A 26,710-nucleotide genomic window follows, 5' to 3' on the forward strand; every position below is an offset into this window, starting at 1 on the left:
ATGATGCTCAAAATAAATATCAATATAAAGTTTTGCCATAGCCAGAAGCTTAAAATAAACATACCATAAGTTCAAATTGAAGCTCATGATGTAATAATGAACATGATTTTCCTAACATAACCACTCAACTCTGAAGAAGCAAGACACGTACGGAAATGAAGCTCATCTATTAAGAATCTCCTGAACGGCTGAAGTGCCGAAGTCTGGTCGTTGTTGCCGGCCACATCTTCTCTCTTCTTCTAAAGGCCAAGAGAGCCATCGCGCCTACACTTCTACTCTTTAAGTATGTTGATGAATTATTCTTTTATAAAGCAGGAAAAAAATGTCAAGCCGGAAAATTGTATAGTTTTCTAACAAGAAAGATGTACTACATGTCTACATATCAATTTTGCAAAAAGACATTTCCAAAAAAAAAAATCAATTTTGCAAAAAGAGATCTAACTCATCTCAAGCAACTCACTGCAAGTGCTCTTATGGTTATAGCCTGGTTGTGTATGCTCCAAAACTTAGTTTGACCCCGGTAGTTTTTAAAGTGGCCAGACACTGCTGCAATGCTTGGAGCATTTTAGTGAAATCCTTCTTTTGTACGGAAGTAAAGAGGTCTCGACCGAGAAATGGATGCTGTATAAAGAAGCATGTTTCTATATTTTTAATTTAAATTGGATGAAAAACTCGTTTACAGTAAAACATATAGGAATTGCTTCAGCAAGAGCATATTAATGATGGAAGAGATCCCCACCTAGAATTATCATCCAACAACAATGAGGTGCTGACAGCATTGTCAGCATCCTCAATCATGTGTTCTCTCATACTGGATATTACCTATAACATGAAAAAAAAAAACACAGCCATTGCTAAGATCCAGATTCACCGAACAACCATATGCATCCAACAACTGCAACTAAAGAGGTATACATCATCATAGTCTATAAACAAACTTACATCAGAAGATAAGTTTCCGCTATTATAGCTGTCATCAAAATACAGAGTGCATATTGTATAAAGTTGCTGCACATTCAGGATCTGAAAAAAATATGGAATTGATAAGTGTGAGAAAAACTGGGGGAGAGAAATGTGTGAAGAATATGCTGGGGAGAGTGAGAAATAGACTCACAGGACACAGATTAATGTACTTCCGTTCAATGACCTGTTAATCAACGTAAATTTATATCAACTAAGCTTTAGAGCAGTAGATTTATAGTTGGGCCTAGAGATAGACCCAAATGATGGAGCTCAGTAAGACACCAGTAAATGGAGGACTGATATTCCGATGCAAGACAATACGTGAATGACATTTAGGCAACATTTTGAACTAATGAAGCAGCGAAAATTGTCAGATTGTTGTATCATACAAATAACAAAATAAGTCTATGTAGCAGATTTAGTATTGACTTCAGTTTAAAACTAACTTATACTATAAATTGACAACAACAAAAATACCAGGAAATTGACAACTTGTCTTATGCGCTTAAGTTCATCCCAATATGAGCCTGCAAACTGCAATCCAAAGAGATGAGGAAAGTCAGAGAAAGACCAACATATGCATAAGTAAAAGAAGGGAAAAAGACCTCTTCTTTAGTTTGGCAGCACCATAGCTCCAACTTAGCCAATCCAGAATTCAAATACTCCCCATATCTCAATGTACAGCATTCACGGCACAAAAGAAGACTGCAAACGAAAGCATGATCAGTATAGTTGAACATTAGCTCAGCAGAAGTATTACAATCACAAAGAAGAAAGAAATGATTAACTATTAAAGAGCTGAACATTGATTGATGAGAAAGTCTGTGTAAATCTCCTTAACAAGAATAGGAGGCACCTGAAACCCCGAAAACCACAATCAGTTTTATACTTCAAGACAAAGAAAAAAATAAGACCAAATAAGGGGCCGTATCCACAGTTGGCATAGCATAGTCAAACAAAAGTACTACTAGTTTCTTACGACATTTTCTCTCAAGGAACGTGCTAAGGCTATCAATAATCCTCTACCAATGAGCTTCTTGGTACACCCTCTTCTCTTCTTCGTGCCTATACCATTAATGTAGCAACAGAAAAAAAAAGCCTTAGTGAAAAATAAGAGGAAAAGAAGACCAAAGCACAGGACAAAGCAACTTGATGAAACTGACAGACAAACAATGTTTCCAGAATCAAGATTCGAGCTTCCAAAGTTAAACATGGGGACTGCAAATTTTAGTATACCTGGCTACACAAAGAAAGAAATGATGATAGCTCCTTTTTCAAATTGTCTCCAAGTATGCCATATATTCTCTCCACATAGGTTGCAAGCTGCTGCTTAAAAAGTGATGCAGGGACCTTAGCTTCCACTTGGCGCACTCCCTCATCGGCAGGTTCAGGATGATTTGCAGAAGGAAGGGATGTGAGAAAAACCTACAATTAGATATGGTTAACTAAAGGACTAGAGGAACATCTGTGATAAGTTTGATATAGTAAATTAGTAATGCATCTCAACAAATATCAAAAGTTAGAAAGAAGATTTTTTTTTAAAAGAGAGAAATAATATATGAAGATTTTGATACCGGGGTCATCCGCCCATAGGGAGATGTAGTTTCAGGAAGATGTTCAGGAGGAAGGACTAAAGGGACATATGTGATAAGTTTGATTTAGTAATGCATCTCAACAAATATCAAAAGTTAGAAAGAAGACTAAAAATACAGGAGAAATTATATATTGAGAAGATTTTTAATACCGGAGTCATCCGCCCATAGGGAGATGGAGGTGGTTTCCTAGCCTTCAGACTTTTCTGGAGCAAGAATAATAATACAGAAGTATTTGATAACCAGTAAACCATGAGGTCATTGCTGTATAGACAATGTGAGGTTAAGACATTTACAAATGACCTCATGACTATTAAGCAGTAAGACATTTACAATTGATTTGTGAGGTTAAGACGTTTACAAATCAAGAATCATTGATCCAAGTATCAAATTCAGATTCCATTTCCTAGCACATAAATTAACTCAAGTACCTCAATTTCTGAATCAATCATCTGTATGAGACGATCAAAGACACTAGTTCTTCCAGGCTCAAAAGATTTACATTGGAGAAGACATTTGTAGATTGTAAAAGCTGCAACTGGCTTTCCCTCACTGATTTCTTATTTTTCCACAACACAGTTGATAAGAGCATCAACACTCTCCTGCCAATGAAGTACCAACTACCAAGTCATTGCGTTAAATCGAAGAGGACCAACTAAGAAATATGAGGAGTAAAGGAGGAAGGCATAGCCAATCAATCAACCAGGTGCTGCAGCTAGAGGAAGGCAAGATATAACTATGCACTATTGCAATCTTTACCTCTTTGACAAAAGTATTTTGTGTTTTCAAGAACATACATATTGCCGTTCGACAACAGAACTCGTCAAATTGCTATCAGCTTCTGTGCTGGATTCCTTCTCTGGTGTCCCACCCTGTGATTCCTGAAAATACAACTCGTTCAAATGCCGCAAAGTTCCTTCCAATCCATATTCTTCACCAGTGCGGTGACCAGTTTCAAACCTCTGCAACAACAATAAGTCAATGAATAAATGTCAATCGAGAATAAAAGGAGAGGGAGTGATACTGGGGAGAGGGATGAAAGTTACACTTGCTCCATCTTCTTCCTCTAAATTCTTCAGATCCGCCCCATCCTCAAAATCAATAAACGCCTGATTGTAGAGGCCAGCCACATCAGATATCTCCTCAACAATCTTCTCGATAAAATCAGATTCGTACCTGTCAATTTTGAAATATATACTGAAATTCTTGATCAAATTAGTCAAATATATGATCATTTTTCTTTACGAATTTATCGGATTTAACATACCCGTCGAGTAGGTCCATCCAGACAAGTTTGGTAGTTGTGTAAGAGCTGCCGTCCATCTGAGGATCTTGTCCTCGTTGTATCTGTTTCAACCCAGCAAAGGACCGACCGAAATTACCATACTGATGTCGGACGTGTGATGGATCCACTTTGTAAAATGGTGGAATGACAATCTGCTTCTTTGATTCTTGACATTCAAGGATCTTGACAAGTTCATCCAAGCACCAACTTGACGAACCGTAGTTTTCAGAGCATATCACCAGGGAAATCTTGGAGAGTTCTATTGCTTGGAGAAGTGCTGCTGATATGTTCTCTCCTCTCTTGAGCGTGCGATCATCGTAGAAAGTCTTGATTTTCTCTCTATCTAAAGCCTTGTAGAGATTATATGTAAAACCCAAGCGTGTATCCCTACCTCTGAAACTCAGAAACACATCATGCCCGCAGGTTGGAATGACAGAACCCGCGGGGGAAGAGGCTCCGCCGCAGGCCATAAACCAGAAGGGACAGAAAGAGAGTTTTTACATAGTTGCATTATACCTCAGTTTCCTTCTTCTCCGGAGGCTAAGGCCCTGTTTCGATCACCCCCAAAAGAGAGTTGGCTTTAACAGATACAAGAGAGAAATGGAAACTATGCTCTCTGAATTATGAAGAACAAAGGTTCAGTACAAGGCCTTGGATGTGTCACAAGTTAAAACAGGGACGAACACATTCTTGTATTGATTGTTTGATATTGATTGATGATCTTGATACAAGTCTAGTTATTTATAGGAAATGAATTAGACAATGATATTGTTGTTAGCACTATCTCTAATAATGAATCTAGCTGTTCTACCACCATGTTTGTTGCTTTACACAGCTCACATACAGCTCACTCATGCTAATACTTCATCTCAAGTTAGTGCATACACATCAACCATGCCCAACTTGCAAAGTGAGTCATAAAAAACCTTCTTGGACACTCCTTTGGTGAGTATATCCGCAAGTTGCTCTTCTGTATGAACAAACAGAAAGCAAATGATCTTAGCGTCTAACTTCTCTATTATAAAGTGACGATCAACCTCTACATGTTTTGTACGATCATGCTACACAGGATTCTGTGAAATATCAATAGCTGTCTTGTTGTCACAGTACAGTTGTATAGCACACTTAGGTTTAACACCCAAATCTTGTAGTAAATTCCTAAGCCATAACAACTCGCCCACTCCCTGAGTCATATCTCTGTATTCTGCTTCAGCACTAGATCGAGCTACCACATTTTGTTTTTTGCTCCTCTATGTAACAAGATTACTTTCAACAAAAGTAAAATACCCTGATGTGGACCTCCGATCTGTAATATTTCCAGCCCATTATGCATCTGTGAAGCCACAAACCTCAAGGATATTGTTGTGATTAGAAAACATTACTCCTCTCCCCGGGACTGACTTCAAGTACCTCAAGATCCTTACAACAGCATCCATGTGGTCCTCACTGGGATTATGCATGAACTGACTTACTACACTTACTGCATACGCAACATCTGGTCTGGTATGTGATAGATAAATCAGGCGTCCAACTAGCCTCTGATAATGAGTTTTGTTAGTAGGCACCTGATCTGGGTACTCTGCTAACCGATGGTTCTGCTCAATAGGAGTATCAATTGAAGTGCAATCTAACATACATGTCTCTGTTAGTAAATCAAGGATGTACTTCCTATGACAAAGATAGATACCATCACTCTCCCTGGCTACCTCAATGCCCAAGAAGTACTTGAGTGTACCTAAGTCTTTCATCTCAAACTCTGTGGCTAGTTGCTTCTGTAATCTATCCATCTCAATAGTATCATTACCAGTAACTACCATATCATTAACATATATAATTAGGGCTACTACCTTTCCTTGCTGATGCTTGAGGAACAGGGTATGATCTGAATTATTTTGATTGTAACCAATCTTCCGCATGAACTGTGAGAACCTCCCAAACCAAGCACGAAGTGACTGTTTGAGGCCATATAAAGACTTTTTCAATTTGCACACAAAATCACTAGAAGAGGTAGTTACATACCCTGGAGGAAGACTCATATACACCTCTTCAGCTAACTCGCCATGAAGAAATGCATTCTTGACGTCAAACTGTCGGAGTGGCCAGTTCAAAATGGCAGCACACGAAATGAGAACTGGAATAATGTTCATCTTTGCAACAGGGGCAAAAGTCTCATCATAATCAATACAATAGGTTTGAGTAAATCCCTTCGCAATAAGGCGTGCTTTATACCGGTTGATTGATCCATCCGCATTATGCTTCACAGTGAACACCCAACGACACCCTACAGCTTTCTTGCCATGTGGTGGAGGCACAAGTTCCCATGTATCATTCTTCTGCAGTGCCTCAATCTCTTCCTCCATTGCTTTCCTCCACTTTGGATCTCACAATGCATCCTGCACTTTATTAGGTACTGATACATCATATATTAGATTCACAAAAGATTCATATGACTTTGATAATCTCTTAGTGGACATATAGTTGGCTACTGGATATTTGGATTTGGCATGTAAACTTGGTTCATATCTTTTTGGGGGTTGACCTCTAGTAGACATGTTTGGTAACTCATATTGCCTATTATCAGACTCACAACTAGTACCAGTGGATGGACATACCTCAGATGAGTGACCTTCTGCACCAGGAAGCTGTTGGTCAGGGGTATGAGTGATGACAGGAGGGGCAGTTGTGCTTTCCACTATTGGTTCTCTTTCTGGAACCTGGGTGTCTGAGGCATCTCTCTCTTGTGGAGTGTCTGATACTACTGGAAGCTGGTTATTTAAAGCTTGAGCTTCTACTACTGGGGTCCTAGTATCAACCTCAGAACGAGCTTCTGTTACTGGAGTCAAAGTATCTCTAACAATGACTTTACCTGATTCCTCCCCCTCACTATGATACAACTCTTCAAAGAATGAATTCTCCCCCTGAAGAGCTGTATCAGAAGAGGTAAAATAGCTCATATCCTCAAAGAATGTGACATCCATAGTCACATAGTACTTTTTGGTGGGTGGATGATAACACTTGTATCCCTTCTGACTGCTTCCATAACCAACAAACACACACTTGATCGCCCGAGGATCCAACTTAGACTTTTGTTGACTTTTAGGAACATGAACAAAAGCCACGCAACCAAAAACACGGGCAGGTATGTTGTGAAAAGAAGGAATGAGAACATGAGATGCAAGAACTTGAACATGGATTTTCCCTTGAAGGACACTGGATGAGAGACGATTGATAAGGTAAGCTGAAGCCTCTACAACATCACCCCAAAGATATTTAGGCATATGAGCGGCACATGAGCACTAAAAAGAATGGAACTAGCCATTTCAAGAAGATGACGATTTTTCCTTTTAGATACCCCATTTTGTTCTGGTGTTCGTGGACATGTAGTTTGATGAACAATCCCATGAATTTTACAAAACTGCTGGAAGACATGGTTGACATACTCCCTCCCCCCCCCCATTATCAGAACGAAGAACTCTAATGGTGCTATTATACTGTGTTTGGACATGAGTATGAAAAGCTTGGAAAACAGGAAAAACCTCATCTTTGGTCTGAATGAGAACAATCCAAGACACCCTAGTGCAATCATCAATAAACGACACGTAGTACCTCATACCCTTGGTTGTAAGCTCTTTTGAAGGTCCCCAAACATCAGAATGAATTAATTCAAAAGGGATATGACTCTTAGAAAGACTTGGAGAATATGTAGAACGATGACTCTTAGCAAGTACACATGTTTCACAACGCAAAGAGGACACATCAACACCAATAAACAGGGAAGGCATGCTTTTTTTCATAACATGGAAACATGAATGCCCCAATCGGCGATGCATAACCAAATTTCACTTAGCTGATTAAAACTTGCAATCAAGGCAGTGCATAGCTGGGCTCCTGGTTTAGCTCCTGCATATGTCTGATCCAAGTGAAACAATCTGCCCCTCAAATCCCCCCGACCGATTATCTCCCTGGTGAGAAGATCCTGGAAAATCACATACATAGGAAAAAATATTACAGAACACCGAGACTCAATGTTCAACTGGGGAACATATAACAAGTGATGTGATAAGTCAGGTACATATAGAACATTATGAAGTTCTAAAATAGGAGTGATACGAATTGACCATTTTCCTAACACAGGAAAAACCTCACCATTGACATTGGTAACATAAGACACTGGTGGAGAAGACAACTTAGTATTAAAGTAAGATTTATCATAAGTCATATGATCAGATGCACTAAAATCAATAATCCAAGTATCAGAACCAACAAAGTTAGAAACTTTTAAAGCTATACCGATCTTTCCACGTGCTCGAGGTTTTGTAGTAGCAGAAATATTACCATTAGTGCAAAATTGTCCCACAGCATGTCTAGAATCGTGTGAGAACTCAATTCTCCAACCATTCTCCAACCTCTGCATCTCTAATGTGAACAAAATCAATGAAAGCATATCTCGGTGGTTTCTTTGCAACCCATACTCTTCTAATACTTCCAAACTTACGGAACTTAATCTCAAGCTCCCATTCTGAAAAACGAGAATAAAGATTCCCGACATACAAACGAACCATTTTTTGTTCGGGTGTACTGATCAAATTTGTGGGTGTGTATACAAATCAATCGACCGGGTCGGGTCGGAAGCCGGGTCGGGTCGGACAGTGGGCCGGGTCGGTCACTTATCCTCCTTCTTCCCTTGCCCATCCCTAATTTCCCTTCACTTTCCCCAAAAACACACTGTGCTTTTTAGAGAGAGATTGAAATCGGGTGTGGGTGTTCTTCGTCCTGGCAGAACGAAACGGTGAAGTGGTTCAATGACCAGAAAGGGTTCGGCTTCATCACCCCGGAGAACGGCGGCGACGATCTCTTCGTCCACCAGTCCTCGATCCGAACCGAAGGCTTCCGCACTCTCGGCGACGGCGAGTCCGTCGAGTTCTAAAAAAGACCAACAACGACGGCCGCACCAAGGGTTGAGGAGAAGATTGAGGAGTCTGAGATTAAAGGGTTGGAGCGTCGGAGCCGTGAGGGAGCACCAGGACACGACGCCGATCGGAGCAGCAGCGCGTCGTCGGGACTGTGTGCGGCGTCGAGTGGGGTTGATGATGTCGGACACGCTCTTCAAAAACGTTGGAGGATGAAGAAGGTGGCGTCGGAGGCAGAGGCGGCGTCAGAGGACAACAGGAGATCGGGCCGGGACCGACTGATTGCAGCGGAAAAAAAATAGAGACAAAGTCCTTTCGGATCTTTGCTCTGATACCAAGTTAAAACAGGTATGAACAAATTCTTGTATTGATTGTTTGATATTGATTGATGATCTTGATACAAGTCTAGCTATTTATAGGAAATGAATTAGACAATGACATTGTTGTTAGCACTATCTCTAATGATGAATCTAGCTCACTCATGCTAACATCACAGAATAATAACACGTGTATACTATCATAGCTCTCCGACCAAAAAAATGAGGTACTCTATCATATCTGTATTAAGCTAAACATGCAGGATTACATCTAATGAATATTAGCTTAAGCCTTATAACACGTAACCCTAACATCCCTCCTCAAGCAGCTGGAACATAGATGAATATGTTGAGGAGAACGGAGGCCTCTTCTGCAGTCAGCTGATCTCTGGAATAAACAAACTAAAGTTTTAAGCAACCAGCCTTATCAACCTCAACCTCAATGAACATCAACCTAGCTCAATGTGCTTGAGTTTAGAATGGTAAACTAGATTTGTGGCAAGAGCAAGAGCAGAGATATTATCACAATGAAGAAGTGGAACATCACCAAGATGATTTACAGATATGACTAGGAGTTTATCAAAGTCGTACATAGCTGATTATATATACAAATTTGTAGAGTTCCAGGTAATTTAAATACGTACTTTTTAGCTTATTATGTGTGATATGCTCTGTCTTGTACTGTGCTGCTTTTTAATGTGATACATTAGACTATGGATTCCAATCATTACATTGATCTGATTCATCTGAATATATGATATTCTCATGTATGTCAATATAAAAGATAACCTTGGTAATTAAAACTTTTAATTCGATCTATAGATTGCCTACAGGTTTCAGTAATTAAGTTTATGTTGGTCGTGAAGCATATAATACTTCATTGTTCATATATCCTCTTCTGACCTTTTGATTGTAGAATTTTTTTTGCAGGAGTTAGAGTTGCGCGCTGGGCATTAACGTGAAAATTATAGTTAAAGCAAAACATTTGGTTGAAATTTGTTAAACAGCGACAAGCGTGATCCATAGACCAACTGTACCGATATTGTCTCAACTTAACCACCTCACAAGTATTGAGTTTTAATCACAAAAGGTCTAGGTATAATTGGTTATTATCCACCCCACTTATAATTTCTATTTTATTTGTCACTTCTTAGACGTGGGATCTCTCCTCTTCAACACGCCCCCTCACGTGCAACCTAATTTTTATGTCTGCACGTGACAAATTAACATCCCACACACTGGGACGAAATAAACCAAAGTCCAGTAACCAACGACACTTGGTAACCATCCAATCGGAAAACCCTTCGATGACATGATAATGACACCAATCATGGGCCCATGACAAAGTGACACCAAACTCGAGCCCATGACAGATTGGAGGCGCGATTGGAGAGAGACCCGCTCTGATACCATGTTAAACAACGACAAGCGTGGCCCATGGACCAATTGTACCGATATTGTTCCAACTTAGCCACCTCACAGGTGTTGGGTTTTAATCACAAAAGGCCTCGATACAATTAGTTATTATCCACCCACTTATAATCTCTATTTTATTTATCACTTCTTAGATGTGAGATCTCTCCTCTCCAACAAAATTAAGGGTGTCCAAATTGATTTTTTTATAAGAAGACCCTTGAGACAAATATAGAGTTCATAATTATTTTATCTAGGATGGGAGGATAAATTATTGTTAGTACAAAGGCATGTATCTATACAATATGTATTGATTTATTGTACTTAACATACAAAGTAAAATTCATGTTATTTTCTCTCTTGTTATAATCTATCTAAAGCCTTGTACAAATGTATGTATCTCTAATATGAAAATTCTAGTATACATTGATGCATGTTATACATCATACATCCGACGGTCGATAATGTTTTGTGAGTGAGATCAGAAACATAATATCCGTTGTTAACCATTTGTATAGCATACATCGGATGTACAACAGATTGACCCTCTCTAATACTCAAAAACACATCATATCTGCTTGGAGGGATGAGAGAACCAGGGGACGAAGAGGCTCCCCGCATGCCTTAAATAGAAGGGTTATAAGCCATAACGTTTTATGTGCGTAATCGATCTGTCTAGCTTGTACAAGTCGATCTAACAAAAACGATCTAGCTAGCCCCAATTTTGATTAAACGTGCACCTGACATGAACTATGAGTTTTGACCATATATTCGAAGTTTCACAAGAGTCAATCGTACGCCGATACCACCTAGTTTGTTCACTTTGTTGTATGATATTGAACTGCCAAAGCCCAAAGTTAAGGATGCTCAAAGAAAACATCAATAAATAGTTTTGCATAATCGGAAGCTTAACATGAAACATAATCAAAAGCTTAAAATAAAGCTCATGATGTAACAATGAATATGATTTCCCCCAACAGAACCACTCACTTCTGAAGAGTGAAGAAGCAGGGCACGTACAGAAATGAAGGTCATGCTGCTCATCTATTAAGTTTCCTCTGAAACTCAAGCAATGCCTGATTGTAGAGGACCTCTCCATTTATATTATTCTAACCCTTAAAGCGAGGACGGATTGTACAGATCCGCCCCATTATCTATCGTCTTCTGAAACTGAAGAATGACCCGATTATAGAGATATGTTGGAGAGGAGAAATTCCACATCTAAGAAGTGACAAATAAAATAGACATTATAAGTGGGTGGATAATAACCAATTGCCTTTTGTGATTAAAACCCAACACCTGTGAAGTGGCTAAGTTGTGACAATATTGGTACGGTTAGTCTATGGGCCACGCTTTCGCTGTTTAACATGGTATCATAGCGGGTCCATCTCCAGTCGCACCTCCAATCTGTCGTGGGCTCGAGTTGAGTGTCAGTTTGTCATAGGCCCATGATGGGTGTCATTATCATGTCATCGGAGGGTTTTCCGATTGGATGGTCACAAAGTGTCGTTGGTTACTAGACCTTGGTTTATTTCGTCACAGTGTGTGAGATGTTAATCTGTCATGTGTCAACCTAAAAATTAGGTTGCACGTGAGGGGCGTGTTGGAGAGGAGAGATCACACATCTAAGAAGTGACAAATAAAATAGACATTATAAGTGTGTGGATAATAACCAATTGTACCGAGGCCTTTTGTGATTAAAACCCAACACATGTGAGGTGACTAAGTTGGAACAATATCGGTACAGTTGGTCCATAAGCCACGTTTGTCGCTATTTAACAAGGTCCGCCCCATTTATATTCTTCCTTTGGTCGTCGAGGCCAGTTGAGTCCTTATTGCTTTGGTGGCTGTTGCCGGCCACATTTTCTTCCTTCTTTTGGTCGTCGAGGCGTTCTAATATCTCTATAACAATCTTCTAAATCAGATTCATACCTGTCAATATGAGATTAAGAGCAGCAAATATACAAAAATCAACTAGCAAATAATGCAAACATATTATTTTGGTTAAGAAATTTGTAAGATGCATACCCGCCGTAAGTCCATCCAGACAAGTTTGCTACTTGTGTAAGAGCTGCCCTCCATATAGGGATCTTGTTCTTGTGAATTTCAACCCAGCAAGGTGTGACCAAAACTACCAATTTGATGTCGTACATGTGCTGGATCCATTTTGTAAAATACTGGAATGACAATTTGCTTCTTTGATTTTTGACATTCAAGGATCTTGACAAGTTCATCCAAGCACCAACTTGACGAACCGTAGTTTTCAGAACATATCACCACCGAGATCTTTGAAACTTGTATGGCTTGAAGTAGTGTTGCTGATATGTTTTCTCCTCTCTTGAGAGTACGATCATCGAAGAAAGTCTTGATCTTCTCTCTATCTAAAGCCTTGTACAGATTATATGTAAAACCTAAGCGTGTATCCGTACCTCTAAAACTCAGAAACACATCATGTCTGCAGGAAGGAATGAGGGAACCAGAGGAAGAAGAGGCTTCCGCACAGGCCATAACTAGAAGCAGGGTTACAAGCCAGCAGACTCGGTCTTTTTCATCCGGAGACTGAGCCTTTAATAGTTGTAATCGATCTCCACCAAAAGATAGTTGACTTCATCAACTTGTCTATCATATTCCATTCGGACGTAACAACTACTAGTCCGCACGTTCCTGATTATGCTCAAAACGCTGTGATTTCATTCACCGCCATTCATTTGTCATAACTTAACTGAAACATCCCATGAGAGTTGATCAAATTAAGAAAGAAGTTTATATATTAGTAGTTAGTTGCTTTTATCTACATCAACTTAAAAATGATGTTAAGACGTATGAGAACTAGGTCAATAGGGATTTAAAGAAGATTATGTTTCACAATTATTAGTCTGAAATTATAATCAGTATCAGTAGTCTACAATTCATTTATTCTAAAAACTCCTCTTGAGTAGATGTTCTTACTTGCATGATCTTGTTTGCATTCAACTACGCAACCAACCCGCCTCATCAGTTTTCATTTGCAAGAAAATGCGCCACTGATTAGTGATTACAAGAGTAGGCTTCCTGCATGTTATAAAAAATGGCGGGTGCAAATATCCCGGTAAGCAGATCGATAAATAATTTGGAACACAAATTTGAACAATGCTTGCAGTGGTGTGTGCTGCATCCATAGATCGAAAGGTCACCCGCCTTTAATTATGATATTGTTCGTCCATAACAAATAGAGGAAAGGTAAAGGTTCTTAGCCCACTTCTCCTTGAGTTGTGTACTTGGAAAAGCAAAAGAACGAACAGTCTCCTGTGTTCCATCTTGAGGCTTCTTCCCTTGCATGCTAAGAACAAAAGCGGCCTGATCGCAGGTTGCTGCAGTTGCTGTTATGCTATATCCAGAATTCCACCGCCAATGTATTCCCTCACTAGGATAATGGAAATCTAGTTCAAAAACTTGGTCTGAATAATCTGAACCCCGAGACATAACAATAGCCCATCTACTTCCTGCAGTTGCCATTGCCGTTACAAAATACCCCTCTTTCCGCTTTTGGTTAATCCTTTTAAAGGGAAATGAATCGTTCTTTACCATAAAACACTGCTGTGTAAATTTTGTACCCTTGGACATTACTACTAAAGAACTCCCATTAGTAGCTCCGGCTAATGCCATGATGTAGTAGTTTTTCTTCCACTGCTCCGTTATCCATTCCCCGTGAAGACAATTCGGAGAAAGTTCATAAACTTGGGAAGTGAAAACAGTGCCTTCATCCATGATCAAGGCCCAGAAATTTTGAGAAGAAGCCACACTGCTAATATATATCCCATCCTCATGTCCTTTCTTGATATGCTGAGCAAGATATTCATCAGCCACATTAAAGTGAAACCTTTGCTTCATTGGTCTCCGAACACTAAATACACTGATCCATTGTGTCGCTGGAACACCCATTCTCATTCTTCTCTTTGGTTGTTCTTCATATTCCCCCTCTATTGTCAATCTTTTTCTCTTATGACCAACCAGATTGATAAGCTTCTCTGCACCATCTGTGTTTATTGGCCGGTAATCAGGATTTGAACTTATAATTCCATTAAATAGTAATACATATCTTGCATGAGCTGGTTCTTCGTCAAACTTCAAGTTCACCGCATGTTCAACAAATTGTCTAAAAGGGAGGGGATAGAGACAACACAAGGTATCTGGAGACGTTGCCATCTTCTTCGTGCTCTCCTTGCCAGGGGAGGCGGCCGCGGATAAGTAACCAAAGAGTATAAGCTAGAGACTCAAGATCATCTCTCCTACTACTCGTTCTCCCTAAATGAGTAAGCACGCTAGCGTTACGTTGTGCTCCTCTAAAAGCATCTGGCCTTTGGTCATAATCAAGATGCTGACCAGTTGTTCCATCTCGCCATTTAGTTGCTAGTCCAAGATCAACTACAAATAGCTTTCTCTCATCACGAGTCCCAGGAATACCAAGTACAAAGTTCTCAGGCTTTACATCTCCATGTATATACCCTAGAGAATGCATCTTCTCCAATATTGATATTGCTTCAATTGCAATACATGCAACCATTTCAACTCCCATTGTTTGTTTGCTTTTTTTTCAAAACATCCCACAAGCTTGGCCCTAACATGTCCATCACCATGATATAGTACCCACCTTGCTTGCCCTTATAGTGCACCCGGGGCACACCATGGCTGCCACCAATAATGTCGTAAACTTTCCACTCCTGTGGTGGACCCTAATTGCACCCTAAACTATTCTCGTGCTCGAATTTTAGAGCCACCTCAACAGGTCCAGGTCCAGTTCTCTCGTTTGTATTTACAGCAGAAACAAGCCGACCCACACACTTGTCCGAAGCCACCCTTGCCCAGCTTTCTATCTAATCTATTGACAGGAACAACCAACAGAAACCTTCGTAGGAAGAGGAGCGGCACTGCTGCCTTCTTCTTCTTCATCCTTGCCATCACCATTCATCTTCTCCTCTTTCTTACCAACCCTCTTGCGTGCCACTTTCTTCACAGTCGTACGTCTAAGAGTTATATACAATCCCTACACAACTATTTGTACTACATGGAAAGAATTATTTTCCTATAAGGCCACAATATTTAAATGGAAAATGTTTTAACGCCACAATATGACGCCACAATCATATGTGTCATGTCACATAACATTGTCACGTCATTAATTAAAATATTTATAAAATGTCATTTTAAATAAAAAGACAATCATATCCATGTTAATTCAAGAGCACTAGATTAGTATAAAAATATAATTTTTTCTTTGACATTTATTCTTATTTTTTCATTACGATAAGGGCTTCTTATAAAAAAAGACATATTTGATACCAGAAATTAGAAAAAAATTAAGTATGATTTTAAAATTAGAAAAAAATCAATTAGCTAATTCTCTTATAGCATTGTCATTAAAAATGCTAATATTTACAAAGCTGCCACGGCAGGCCATAGCTTTCAATCCGACCAGCAAGACTAGGCATGCTTGACAAGCCATGGCTTCAGTCGGCGTCGATACCAAGCTCACGCCATAGGAGAACTGATCGGTGAAGCTCGCTACCTCCAAAATCAACGAAAGGCACCGGTTGTATTACCTCCAACTCATTCACGAGGAAACGAAGTCACATATCCGATATAGTAAAGGCTGACCTAGTTTGGTGGATCATGCATCAAGAGATCTCGCGTCGTCGCTCCACTCCTCCCGATCATTCTGGTACTGCTCGGCAAAGACCGCATGTCGTCGAAGCTCCAAACCTAGATCCACATCCCCGCTCATCCTTTGATACTCCCGCCACCTTCGTCGATTTTGGCCGGAGTGGGAGCTGGCTTGGGTTGAGCTTTTGTGGCGGAGATGGAGCGGGTGGAAGTAGTTGCTAGTAGTTTACGTGGGAGAGTTGTTTATTCGGTTTGTTGAATTAGTTAACCAAAAGTGTCATTTTCTTCTAGAATATTGGCAGTTTGGTACTATGTATGACATTTCTTCTTCATGAATGCTCTTTAGATATTGGTTGAACTGAGTTTCTTATTGTCAGATTGGCATCGTGACTGTTTATGTGTGCTTACCAATTACTTTTTTCTCTTGTCAGCGTCGGGGACTTCCAAATGTTCCAGCAAAACCAGCCCTTCATCAGCTGCTCCCTCCAGCTTAACCATTTCATCATATAGTGAAAAGAGCAATGGTTCGAGTCTTCCTACCCCAAGGACGGAAGGCGAAATATTGTCATCTCCAAATTTGAACCCGTTCTCATTGAATGAGCTAAGGAATGCCACTAGGAATTTTTGCCCTGACAGTCTTCTCGGCGAGGGAGGATTTGGCTATGTTTTCAAAGGCTGGATTAATGAAACCTACAGCAGCAAAACCAGGGTCAGGAATGGTTGTAGCTGTCAAGAAGCTCAAACCTAAAGGTTTCCAAGGTCACCAGGAATGGTTGGTAAGTTTCAATTACAATATTTATCTTTTGGTGTGTACATTTGTTTTCTTATATACTAATAGCTACCCAATCTCAGACAGAAGTCAACTATCTTGGCCAACTCCATCATCCAAATCTTGTTAAGCTTATTGGGTACTGTTTGGAAGGTGAAAACCGGCTATTGGTGTATGAGTTCATGCCAAAAGGGAGCTTAGTGAATCATCTTCGCAGCGCTGGAAAACACCATAATCGGTGAAGATGGTCATTGATGGGTGCGCACAACAGCTTTATGGGTGTCCACAACAAATTTTGATTTGAAAATATTATTGTCCATTCAATTATGAACTAAGTTTTGACGACTCTACAATCTCGACAGTGTACCTCTTGTGTTTTGACGACTCTACGATATTCCTATCACATTACTTGTCACACTATATATCACAGAACAAAATTAGTGTGACAGGTAGTGTAATTGGGGTATGACATCACATTAATGTCGATATTTGGATCGTATGAATTGATTTGAGAAGTTCATGATCACATAACAGTCGATAAGTGTTCAGTATTTCTAGTCATTCTTCTTCTTCTTCTTCTTGTCACAACATAGTCACATAAAACAATGTAAAAGTGGGTGTGACAGGTAGTGTGACAGAGGTTGTGACAGGTAGTGTGACAGTAGGTGTAACAAAAGTTGTGACATGTAGTGTGATAGCATGTGTGACAGGGGTTGTAACAAGAATTGTAACAGCGGGTGTGACAAGAGTTTTGACAGGGGGTGTGACAAGAGTTGTGACAGGGGGTGTGACAAGAGTTGTGACAGGGGGTGTGATAGTGGTTGTGACAGGTAGTGTGATAGAAGTTGTAATAGAGGTTGTGACAATAAGTGTGACAGTAGGTGTGACAGGAGGTGTGACAATAAGTGTGACAGTAGGTGTGACAGTAGGTGTGACAATTAGTGTAATAGGTAGTGTGATAGTGGTTGTGACAGGTAGTGTGACAGAGGTTGTGACAGTGGGTGTAAATAGATAGTGTGGCAGCTTCTGTGACAGTGAGTGTGATAGCGGTTGTGACAGTAGGTGTGACAGGTAGTGTGACAGTATCTGTGACAGGAGGTGTGACATGCCGAGAGGAAATGTGGAAATATGTGAAATTTTATAAAAATTCAAATGAGCTTGGTATAAATATGCTCGGAATGAAGAGAATAGTAGGAATTAGGGAACCTTGAGCTTCGGTTTTGTCAGAATTGCTTGGAGCACCGCCATTAATGGCGGCAACCCTTTGCGATGGTTGTTGCGTCTTGTACGGTTGGTCGATTCGGAGTGGGTAGTATATCAAATGAAAGAGGGGAGCGAGATATTTCTAACGGTACCAATTTCCTCAAAATCTATTGCCGGACGAGAAAGTTATTGCCGAAATTAGAAAAATAAGGAAAAAAAAAGTAAAAAAGAGCAAAACAATCCATAAAATATTTTTAAAGTGATTTTTTTTCTAATTTTGTTGACCTTTTTATAATTTCCACTTAAATGTGATGATTTTTTTTATAATTAATTCAAAGCAGTGACTTTTTTCTAATATAAGTTGGGAGATGGTACATTTTTATAAGGGTTAATTCCTACTATGATATCTAAAGTATGGTTACTTGGACAATTTAGTACCTGATGTATGAAAACGGACAATTTGGTACTTGAAGTTCTCATTTGTAAACCATTTTGGTACCTCTATCAATTTTGATCATATTTTTAGGATTATTTTCGTCATTCTAGCCCTAAACTCATTAAATTCACATTTTTCTTCATTTCTTCCTATAATTGTGGCATCTGTGGAGATAATTAAATTGATATATTTACTCTACTTAACATCTACTTCGCATATATCAAAAATAATTTTTTTTCATATACTTATTGTATCCTAATTATTTTTTGCAAAGGAAATAAATTGCTTTTATGCATTTGTAATTTTTTATTAAAAAATATATATTTTAAATTACTTATAATTAAAATTATTTTAGATTGATAGCTATATTATGAAAAATTATATACGTAAATCATCACAAATACTAAGTGAATGAGTTATCAAATTTTTAGTGATAATTTAGAGATAATTTGAAGGTATTATGAAAAAATGAAGTTAAGTAGAGATAAGATGACGGAAATACCCCTAAAAATATGGTCAAAATTGACATAAGTACCAAAATGGCCTAAATTTGAGAACTTTAGGTATCAAATTGTCCGTTTTCATACATCAGGTACCAAATTATCCAAGTAGCCAAACATCAGGTACCATAAGAGGAATTTACCCTTTTTTATAATTTGCCCTTACGGTAATGCTTTCAATATATATATATTTTTTTATATTTTACATAAGTATGCTTATATATATGTGTGTGTGTGCGGGAGTAAAATTTATTTTTAAAATAAAATTATTTCATCCGCGAAAAATAAAGACGTGTGTGCGAAAAAATATTTAAAATAAAATTATTTTGTCCTAAATAATTTTGTTGGAGATTTTTAATTCAATAGAGAATATATATATATATATATATATATATATGGTCATTGTCGGACATATATGATTATTGTCGACCAGTATTAATTTTCATTGAAAAAATAATTTGTTACCTTACATGTCCTATAAAATCTAATAAATTGTCATAAAATTATAATGTTTTTTTCATCACTTGTAATTAACATTTTGAATAAATATCGTACAATAACTTTCGAATAAATGTAAGAAGGTAACTAAATTGTTTGGAGTTTAGTTTCTATTTACAAAATATGGTATCTAAATTATGTCCATGAAAATATTTCCTTTTTTTTAAAGAAAATATTTCTTAATTTAATAATCATAATGAACAAATATTAAACAATGGTAGAATGGCTTTTTTATTTAAAAATGATATTTTATGACTATTTTAGTTACTGAGTGACAATGTTATGTGTTATGACACATAAGATTGTGGCGCCGAATTTGGCGTCATAATAGCAATGCTCATATTTAAATACTGTCTTTGAAAATATGACTTGCAGATCAGCCCCACAACCCGTTTCAGGCAGCACCGGCAAAATTCGTTCTCGAAATCTCATACAGTATGACTGTGTCCACACACCGGCATTAATGAATTCACAAACGTACGTTAACGATCGAACGTCGCCGTATCGATTTTCTTCGTCTTCAACGTAGTGCCTCCTTTCCTTCGCAGTGATTACACCGCTGGAACCCTGTTTCTCCAGTCTTTTCATGAAGTCGACCCCGAATGCTGTTGAAGAGCCTAGCGAAACCAGCCCTCCTCTAAAAGCTTAAACACCTCCTTAGACCCGCCCACATATTTTCCATTGATAAACAATTTCGGAAGCATCGTAGCTTCACTTCCTCTGTCTATCATCAGCTCCCTCAACTCTTTCAGGTAACCTTCATGCTCCCATGACACGTCACGCTAGGAAAACATCACTCCGAGGTTTGTTAGAGCCGCTCGAAGATCATTGCATGCTTGGTAAGTCCTCGGCACTGCTCCCAGCGAGGTTGTATAGAGGACAATCTTGTTCCTTCCACCCGGTGGGCGTAAACTTTCTAGCTGATCAAATGGGTGCTTGCTTCTCACCGGCTTCTATATCCCAGGCAATTTAGCCATGGCGGGGTGGAGTAGGTTGGGGAGGTAACGCTCGGGATATGTCCCGAACTATCTCTTCGATCAATTGCATCGTGTTCCTGTTATTTAAAAGGCCAGCCTTATGAGATTGAAGATTATTAAAGTAAGAAAGGTGGACCATACTCACCATAGTATATGCATCCAACAAAAGTTTTATTAACTCCCTGTTTCTTTCAGAAAAATTCATACTATACATTATACATTAATGTATGTTATACATCTCTTAACAGTTAATATTATTTTATGAGTTTGGTCAAAAAAATAAAAATCGTTGTCAACCGTTGGATGTAGGATGTATAACATACATTAATATATAGTAGATTAACTCATTTTTTGAAGGGCCAACCACCTAAACTTGCTGCTTCAGTGAGTGCTTCCCTCCATCTTTGGACCTTCTCCTTGTTATATTGGAATTCCTTTTCATGCTTAGCAAGTGCTTCACCAAAACTACCCTCTTGCTTTCTTATGTCCGAAGGATGCACTTTGTAAAAAAAAAAAAAGGCATAACATTTTGGTGGTTTGTTTCCCTACATTCAAGGATTGTAACAAGCTCGTCCAACCAATTTGACGAAGCAAAGTTTTCGAAGAATATAATGACCTATGTAGCACGGACACAGACACGAGTGTCCGTATTGGACACGATTCGATACGTAGACACGGCATATATAATTTTTTTGGACACGGACACGTGGTGGACACGTCAATTAAAATTATTTTAATATATATTTATTTATTTATTAAAAATTAATTTAAAAATGTGAAAGTATTTAGATGTATATATATTAATGTGTGCATAAATATAACAAAAACTGAATCTGTTGGAATGGTTGAGGATTTGTTGGGTCCTTACCAAGGTTCGAATCCCACCACAAATATTCTTATTTTTATCATGAGTTTCTCTCCTTATATATATTAAAGTGTGCATAAATATAACAAAAACTGAATCTGTTGGAATGGTTGAGGAGTTGTTGGGTGCCTTGGATGACCAAGGTTCGATTCTCACCATAAGCATTTTCACTTTTATTATGAGTTGGTGCGTGTCCGCGTGTCCGATTCCGACACTGGCGTGTCCGGGCCGTGTCCAAATTGAGTTCATGTGTCCAAACGTGTCCGAACATGTCCGTGTCCGTGTCAGACACGCAATACGGACCCTTGTCCGCGTGTCCGTGCTTCATAGATAATGACAGAAATCCATGATGCTTCTATTGCAAGATGAAGTGCTCCTGATATATCTTCTCCTTTTCTTAGGTTATCATCTATAAATGTCTTCATGTTCTTCTTAACCAAAGCATGGCACAAATGATCTCTAAAATTTCCGCGAGTATCATCACCCCTAAAACACAAAAATACATCATAATAGGTGAAACATGAAGATGAAGAAGCTATCAGCTGATTAACCATATCTAATGTATAAGACTGTAACAGCTGTTACACGATTTCAGACGACTAATTAAACACCTGCCAAGCCATTTATATAAAAACTGGTTATTCGTTAGTCATTTATCAATCTTATTAATTAGTTGCCAATATACTTGGTGTCGTGTTTGAATTTGTCCCAACAGAATAGGTTTGAATCTGCCGTGTTTGAATCTGTCACCACCACCAATTCTTATGTGCATATTATTGCAACGATTAATCACATGTTGAAACAATATATATACATAGGCGGATTATGGATTGGACGTCTGTAACCCTCTGTTAAAGTGCGGACGTCCCGATTCCGGCAACGGCAGACAACAACGGCGCGGCGGAGGAGGCACAGGCGCACTACACACCTCCTGGCGATCCCATCTATGTCGACCGGACCTCTATTGGAGACCCATGGTGGCCGGAATCGGCAAAAAATCATTTATGTGTTTATTCTGGTGACTTTGCGATTCTGGCCGTCGATAGAGCTCTGGATGACATAGATGAGATTTGCCCGCTGTGTTGAGTTCGGATGTGCCCCTCCACCGTGTCTCGCCGTTGCCGGAATCGGGATGTCCGCTCTCGATCATTTCCGTATATATATATATATATATATAGTCCCTATCCAGAGTGAAGGTTCACTCTCAAGTTTCAGAGTGAAGTTCCAATTTTGGCACACTTTTCGGTCAAATTTTTTCACCATAAGCGATTCAATATTTAGTTATGCTATTCAAGATTATCTCTATAAAATTTCATCCAATTTGACAATGATTTGAGCTTTTAAAATTGAGATTTACACGAACGGTTAACGTTGAACAGTTTTAATTCATTCATTGATTTAATCTAATTTCAATACCTTAACGATGTCCGAATTAGATGAAATTTTGTAGAGATGATCTTGAATAGCATAACTAAATATTGAATCGCTTATGGTGAAAAAATTTGACCAAAAAGTGTGCCAAAATTGGAACTTCACTCTGAAACTTCAGAGTGAATCTTCACTCTGGATAAGGACTATATATATATATATATATATGTCTGTGTGTGCGCGCTAATATTTAGTGACTTGACCATTTAGGTATTTAATAATCTAATCTGTGCAGAATGGATTAGTGTAATACGTTTTAAACTGTGAGAAGGAATCCTAGTAGCCAGTTTCAATACACGCTAGTGAGGACACTAATCTCAATTATTTTTGTATAAATTTTGTTATATTAATCCCGCGTATAAATATCAGCCACCGTTTACCGGATGGAGAGTCATTTCACTCCTTTGTATAATTATCGAGAGTTCGTGACATCTCTCAGTCAGTATAACAATTTTTTTTTAGAATAAGTATAACAATACTTATATATTTTTACTTACCACTCTCTTGATTGACTTAATCTGTATATGGTACATTACACCATCAGAGAATAATTATCAGGACATCAGCATTGTACCATGCATGAAGCATGGGAGTAAATTCAAGAACACCATCTATTAATCTGACGAATGGGCCAACAAGACTTTGGTTCATCCTTAACTCTTAAAGCCAGGTTGAAGTTGAGTTATGGCCCAAACCAATTGTCCTGAAACAAGAATTGAGCTGTGGAGAAATGACGTACTACACGTACAATCCTCAAAAAGAGCTATTCAAGTATAATTGCATGGAGTCTACTAAGAAGTGAAAAGTCGGGTAAAAAAAGTACTGAGAATTGAGAACTAGATTCACACTGATCATCATTTTTTTCCCTCATTGTTGTAACCACCTTAAGTCAGTAGTTGAACATGGCGAAATTTCTCCCCCTAGGCTATCAGTGTAAGTAGACAGGTTCTCCCTTCCATAGTGACCATTTTGCACACTCTTGAAGCTAGGACTTCTCAAGTTATGGGACTCAGGGACCGGGTATGAAAGGCGTTTCTTGGCCGAACCACACCGGTCTCTATCCGGTGTTGATGGCCTGGACCGCGGTGCACTTAGAGATCGAGCCTTAGCCTTTGCGGACTCGGTTGCAGCCATGTAATTAGGCACTGAACCAATGACATTATTAGTAATCCCAGTTGAACCGACCCCATATCTACACATACCACCTCTGAAACAATAAGCAGACCCTAAATTTGGGGTATGTGCTGCTGAAGAGCATCTAGGACTTGCTGAACGCACTTTTAGCGGTCTGGGTTTCAAAGGAGAGGGTGTTGCAGGAGAGTAGCCTAGAGAGATGTTCATGTTACTGTAGTGTGACTTGTGCAAAGGTGAAGCCATTGCAGCAGCATTTGGGTTTGGCTGTTTCTGGTGTTGGAATGAAATGTAAGGCCTAGAAGTGTCCATTTCAACTGTTTTTATAGAGTCCCTTTTGTCCGTTGAAGCTCTGCAATTTTCCCAATTCTTTGTAGCCATCCACCGATCAAGCCATTTGGTTCTCTCTTCAAGCTCTGCTTCGTCCCCTATAGATGGGTGTCTTCTAGGCCTCCATATCTGAAATTTGAAGTCATTTACCTTGTTGTTCGTGAACAAATTTGTACAAGTACTAAAATTAATCATGTCAAACCTGGTGAGAAAACGCATAAGCTAGTGCTTTTTCACGTTTTAAAAAAGCTTCCTTTCGGCTTTGCAACAATAATTGATCAACTGCATCACTCACTTTCTCTCTGGACTGTATCATTTACCACAATTAGTTACTAAGTTACTGGATCAATAAATTCATGTTAGATAAATTTAGCGAAGTAAGCCAAAAGCTGCAGCAACTTACTGTCGACTTTCTGTCACGAATGTCTTGAAGATATCTGGAGTCCCATAAGCTCATGTCTGTTTCGGAAAACATGGAGTTTCTGCCTCCTTCATGCGAAAGCCTGGCTCTTTCATTCCGAACCTGGTCTTGAACTCGAACCAGAGCTTGCATGCATTTTAGTGTTAGCTTTGCTTGCTTCCTAACATTGTGACCTCTCACTAAAGCTTGAAGCTTTACAAGCCCCTTAAGTGCACGCAGAGCTCTCCTCGCCTTAAAAAAAAAAAAGAACTTGACATTAACCACCTTCATGTAAGTAACTTCATGCAGTTCATGTTATGTTTTGTTTATGGTACTTACTAAGTAACCTCTGAAAGCTATTTGAATGAGTGTAGCAGCATAGTGCTCTTTGACAAAACTGTTCGGCCTAGTGAGCCGAACAATTTCTACAGCCGCTTGAGCAGTAGCAACAGCAGCTTCGGCTGCAGCTGCAGTGGCTGCGGCCACAGCCATTGCATGTTTTTTGTCAGCAGCCAAAACAGGAGTCACATATATGGTTGTTTCTGTCTTCGTTGATTCACATTCTTGAGCATGTGAAGTAGGCTTTCGAAATAGCCATCTTCTCTTCTCTCTCTTCTGCATGCACAAACTCAAGAATGATCAAACATATATAAGAAAATTGGTGGTCTAGTTCAAACAAACAAATTAAGCACCTAATTAATTAGTTACTAACCTTTTCTTCCTCTTCCGGTTCACGGTCTTCTCTTCTTCACAGAGATCAGATCCGAATCGTCAACAGGGTGACCAGAGAGTGCAAGTGTATCAGCAACTTGATTAATTTTGTCAAGAAAATCAGAGATCGACATGTCTCCCCTGGTGGTGCGAAGCAATTGACTTCGGAGCTGCAGAATGCGATTTTGATTAGTAGAGGCATAGCGGCGAGCCAGAGAAGTCCAAGTGGAGTGGGCGGGGTAAGAGCGCGCAACAGTGGCTAGCACGGAAGGGGTGAGAGACCCATTAATCCAGCCCAAAATCATCTGGTCAGTGGCTAACCAGTCTTCATAAGCTGGGTTAACCTGGTCAGTGAGAGTGCCGGTGGGATTACGAAGAAAGGCCGATGGGCAAGGGCGGGTTCCATCTACAAACCCCATGAGATTGCGACTTTTGAGGAGTGGAGTGATCTGGGCAAGCCAAAGAGCATAGTTGGATCTGTCCAATTTAATTGTAAGAAAATTGGACACGGTGGTGGTAGTGGTTTGAGATATGGGGTTGGTGGATGATGGTGGTAGATCTGATGCAGAGGGAGGGAGGGGATCTTTGTCGTTGGCCATGAGGAAGAGGGAGGGAGGGGAAAGAGAAAAGCTTGTCGATTAGACAGAGGCTCTTGATACCATGAAGAGATATTGAAAGGTATGAAGCTTGATTCCTTTCTCATTGAGATCATACTGATTATATACAAGTGTAGGATCAATATAGATCCATAAAATCAGTGATTACAGTAAATACAATAGCAATCTAGATCCTGTGAATCAGCAATTAGAGATTACACAGATTGATAGAGAAGAGAAACTGATGCAATCAACAGGAATCTTGAGCAGATTTTATGGAATGTCTATCACTCTTTTGGTCGTGATCTTTAGACGGAGACCGGAAGGCCTTTCTGACCATACTGAACCATGAAGTACTACGACTCTTCTTTCCCATCGAAGTGATTGAGTACAATTTTCGGCACCAGGGGAATGAAGCTTATGGATGCAAAACCTGAGACATTATAGAGGCCGGTTAAGTAGCTTGAGGGTTTAATATGAATGAGGGATGAGAGAGAGAGAGAGAGAGAGAGAGATGATAGAGAAGAGACGTGATGTACGTTTGTCTGTTTATATGAAGAATCAATTAAGTACGAGCTCCGATATATCTGTGAAGGAACAGCAATGGCGTTTTCTAGTGGCATGTGTTATATCTAAGGACGGTGTCAGAGACCTTTGCCAAAATCTATACAAAGCAATAAGGTTGAGATGGTGAACCAGACGCAGGAAGAGATGGAGAGGGTGTTATTGTAATTGAAAGCAACCAA

General features: G+C 39.2%; 7 protein-coding genes and 1 pseudogene across 7 annotated transcripts; 1 reads left to right on the forward strand and 7 right to left on the reverse strand.

Moving 5' to 3' along the window:
• Nucleotides 1-20: 20 nt before the first annotated feature.
• LOC126794674 (myosin-6-like) lies at nucleotides 21-3,494 on the reverse strand. Its single transcript, XM_050521440.1, has 13 exons — nucleotides 3,353-3,494; nucleotides 2,987-3,157; nucleotides 2,708-2,819; nucleotides 2,538-2,593; nucleotides 2,200-2,388; nucleotides 1,943-2,028; nucleotides 1,750-1,819; nucleotides 1,569-1,667; nucleotides 1,441-1,497; nucleotides 1,115-1,147; nucleotides 943-1,023; nucleotides 740-822; nucleotides 21-621 (listed from the first exon to the last, which is right to left on the reverse strand). The coding sequence occupies exons 6-13, from the start codon at nucleotides 1,945-1,947 to the stop codon at nucleotides 528-530; spliced, it is 522 nt and encodes a 173-aa protein (XP_050377397.1). The 5' UTR covers nucleotides 1,948-2,028; nucleotides 2,200-2,388; nucleotides 2,538-2,593; nucleotides 2,708-2,819; nucleotides 2,987-3,157; nucleotides 3,353-3,494; the 3' UTR covers nucleotides 21-527.
• LOC126794146 (myosin-6-like) lies at nucleotides 1,975-3,187 on the reverse strand. Its single transcript, XM_050520808.1, has 5 exons — nucleotides 3,180-3,187; nucleotides 2,987-3,107; nucleotides 2,708-2,761; nucleotides 2,200-2,388; nucleotides 1,975-2,028 (listed from the first exon to the last, which is right to left on the reverse strand). The coding sequence occupies exons 1-5, from the start codon at nucleotides 3,185-3,187 to the stop codon at nucleotides 1,975-1,977; spliced, it is 426 nt and encodes a 141-aa protein (XP_050376765.1).
• On the reverse strand, nucleotides 3,168-4,435 carry LOC126794672 (disease resistance protein RUN1-like). Its single transcript, XM_050521438.1, has 3 exons — nucleotides 3,823-4,435; nucleotides 3,602-3,731; nucleotides 3,168-3,517 (listed from the first exon to the last, which is right to left on the reverse strand). The coding sequence occupies exons 1-3, from the start codon at nucleotides 4,308-4,310 to the stop codon at nucleotides 3,341-3,343; spliced, it is 795 nt and encodes a 264-aa protein (XP_050377395.1). The 5' UTR covers nucleotides 4,311-4,435; the 3' UTR covers nucleotides 3,168-3,340.
• Nucleotides 4,436-12,251: 7,816 nt separating this feature from the next.
• Nucleotides 12,252-12,988, reverse strand: LOC126794147 (toll/interleukin-1 receptor-like protein). The gene is made up of 2 exons (XM_050520809.1): nucleotides 12,632-12,988; nucleotides 12,252-12,395 (listed from the first exon to the last, which is right to left on the reverse strand). Exons 1-2 carry the CDS (start codon nucleotides 12,986-12,988, stop codon nucleotides 12,252-12,254), a joined length of 501 nt encoding a protein of 166 aa, XP_050376766.1.
• Nucleotides 12,989-13,663: 675 nt separating this feature from the next.
• LOC126794150 (casein kinase 1-like protein HD16) lies at nucleotides 13,664-16,618 on the reverse strand (annotated as a pseudogene).
• A 90-nt stretch (nucleotides 16,619-16,708) lies between these two features.
• Nucleotides 16,709-17,131, forward strand: LOC126794153 (probable serine/threonine-protein kinase PBL3). Its single transcript, XM_050520813.1, has 2 exons — nucleotides 16,709-16,896; nucleotides 16,973-17,131. The coding sequence occupies exons 1-2, from the start codon at nucleotides 16,729-16,731 to the stop codon at nucleotides 17,129-17,131; spliced, it is 327 nt and encodes a 108-aa protein (XP_050376770.1). The 5' UTR covers nucleotides 16,709-16,728.
• Nucleotides 17,132-20,143: 3,012 nt separating this feature from the next.
• On the reverse strand, nucleotides 20,144-21,922 carry LOC126794155 (disease resistance protein RPV1-like). Its single transcript, XM_050520816.1, has 3 exons — nucleotides 21,707-21,922; nucleotides 21,030-21,119; nucleotides 20,144-20,308 (listed from the first exon to the last, which is right to left on the reverse strand). The coding sequence occupies exons 1-3, from the start codon at nucleotides 21,920-21,922 to the stop codon at nucleotides 20,144-20,146; spliced, it is 471 nt and encodes a 156-aa protein (XP_050376773.1).
• Nucleotides 21,923-23,573: 1,651 nt separating this feature from the next.
• On the reverse strand, nucleotides 23,574-26,417 carry LOC126794675 (protein IQ-DOMAIN 17-like). Its single transcript, XM_050521441.1, has 6 exons — nucleotides 26,250-26,417; nucleotides 25,370-25,407; nucleotides 24,997-25,272; nucleotides 24,661-24,909; nucleotides 24,460-24,564; nucleotides 23,574-24,386 (listed from the first exon to the last, which is right to left on the reverse strand). The coding sequence occupies exons 1-6, from the start codon at nucleotides 26,338-26,340 to the stop codon at nucleotides 23,664-23,666; spliced, it is 1,482 nt and encodes a 493-aa protein (XP_050377398.1). The 5' UTR covers nucleotides 26,341-26,417; the 3' UTR covers nucleotides 23,574-23,663.
• Between the last annotated feature and the right edge of the window lie 293 nt (nucleotides 26,418-26,710).

The sequence above is a fragment of the Argentina anserina genome, chromosome 5 (genome assembly GCF_933775445.1).
Source record: "Argentina anserina chromosome 5, drPotAnse1.1, whole genome shotgun sequence".
NCBI lineage: Eukaryota > Viridiplantae > Streptophyta > Magnoliopsida > Rosales > Rosaceae > Argentina > Argentina anserina.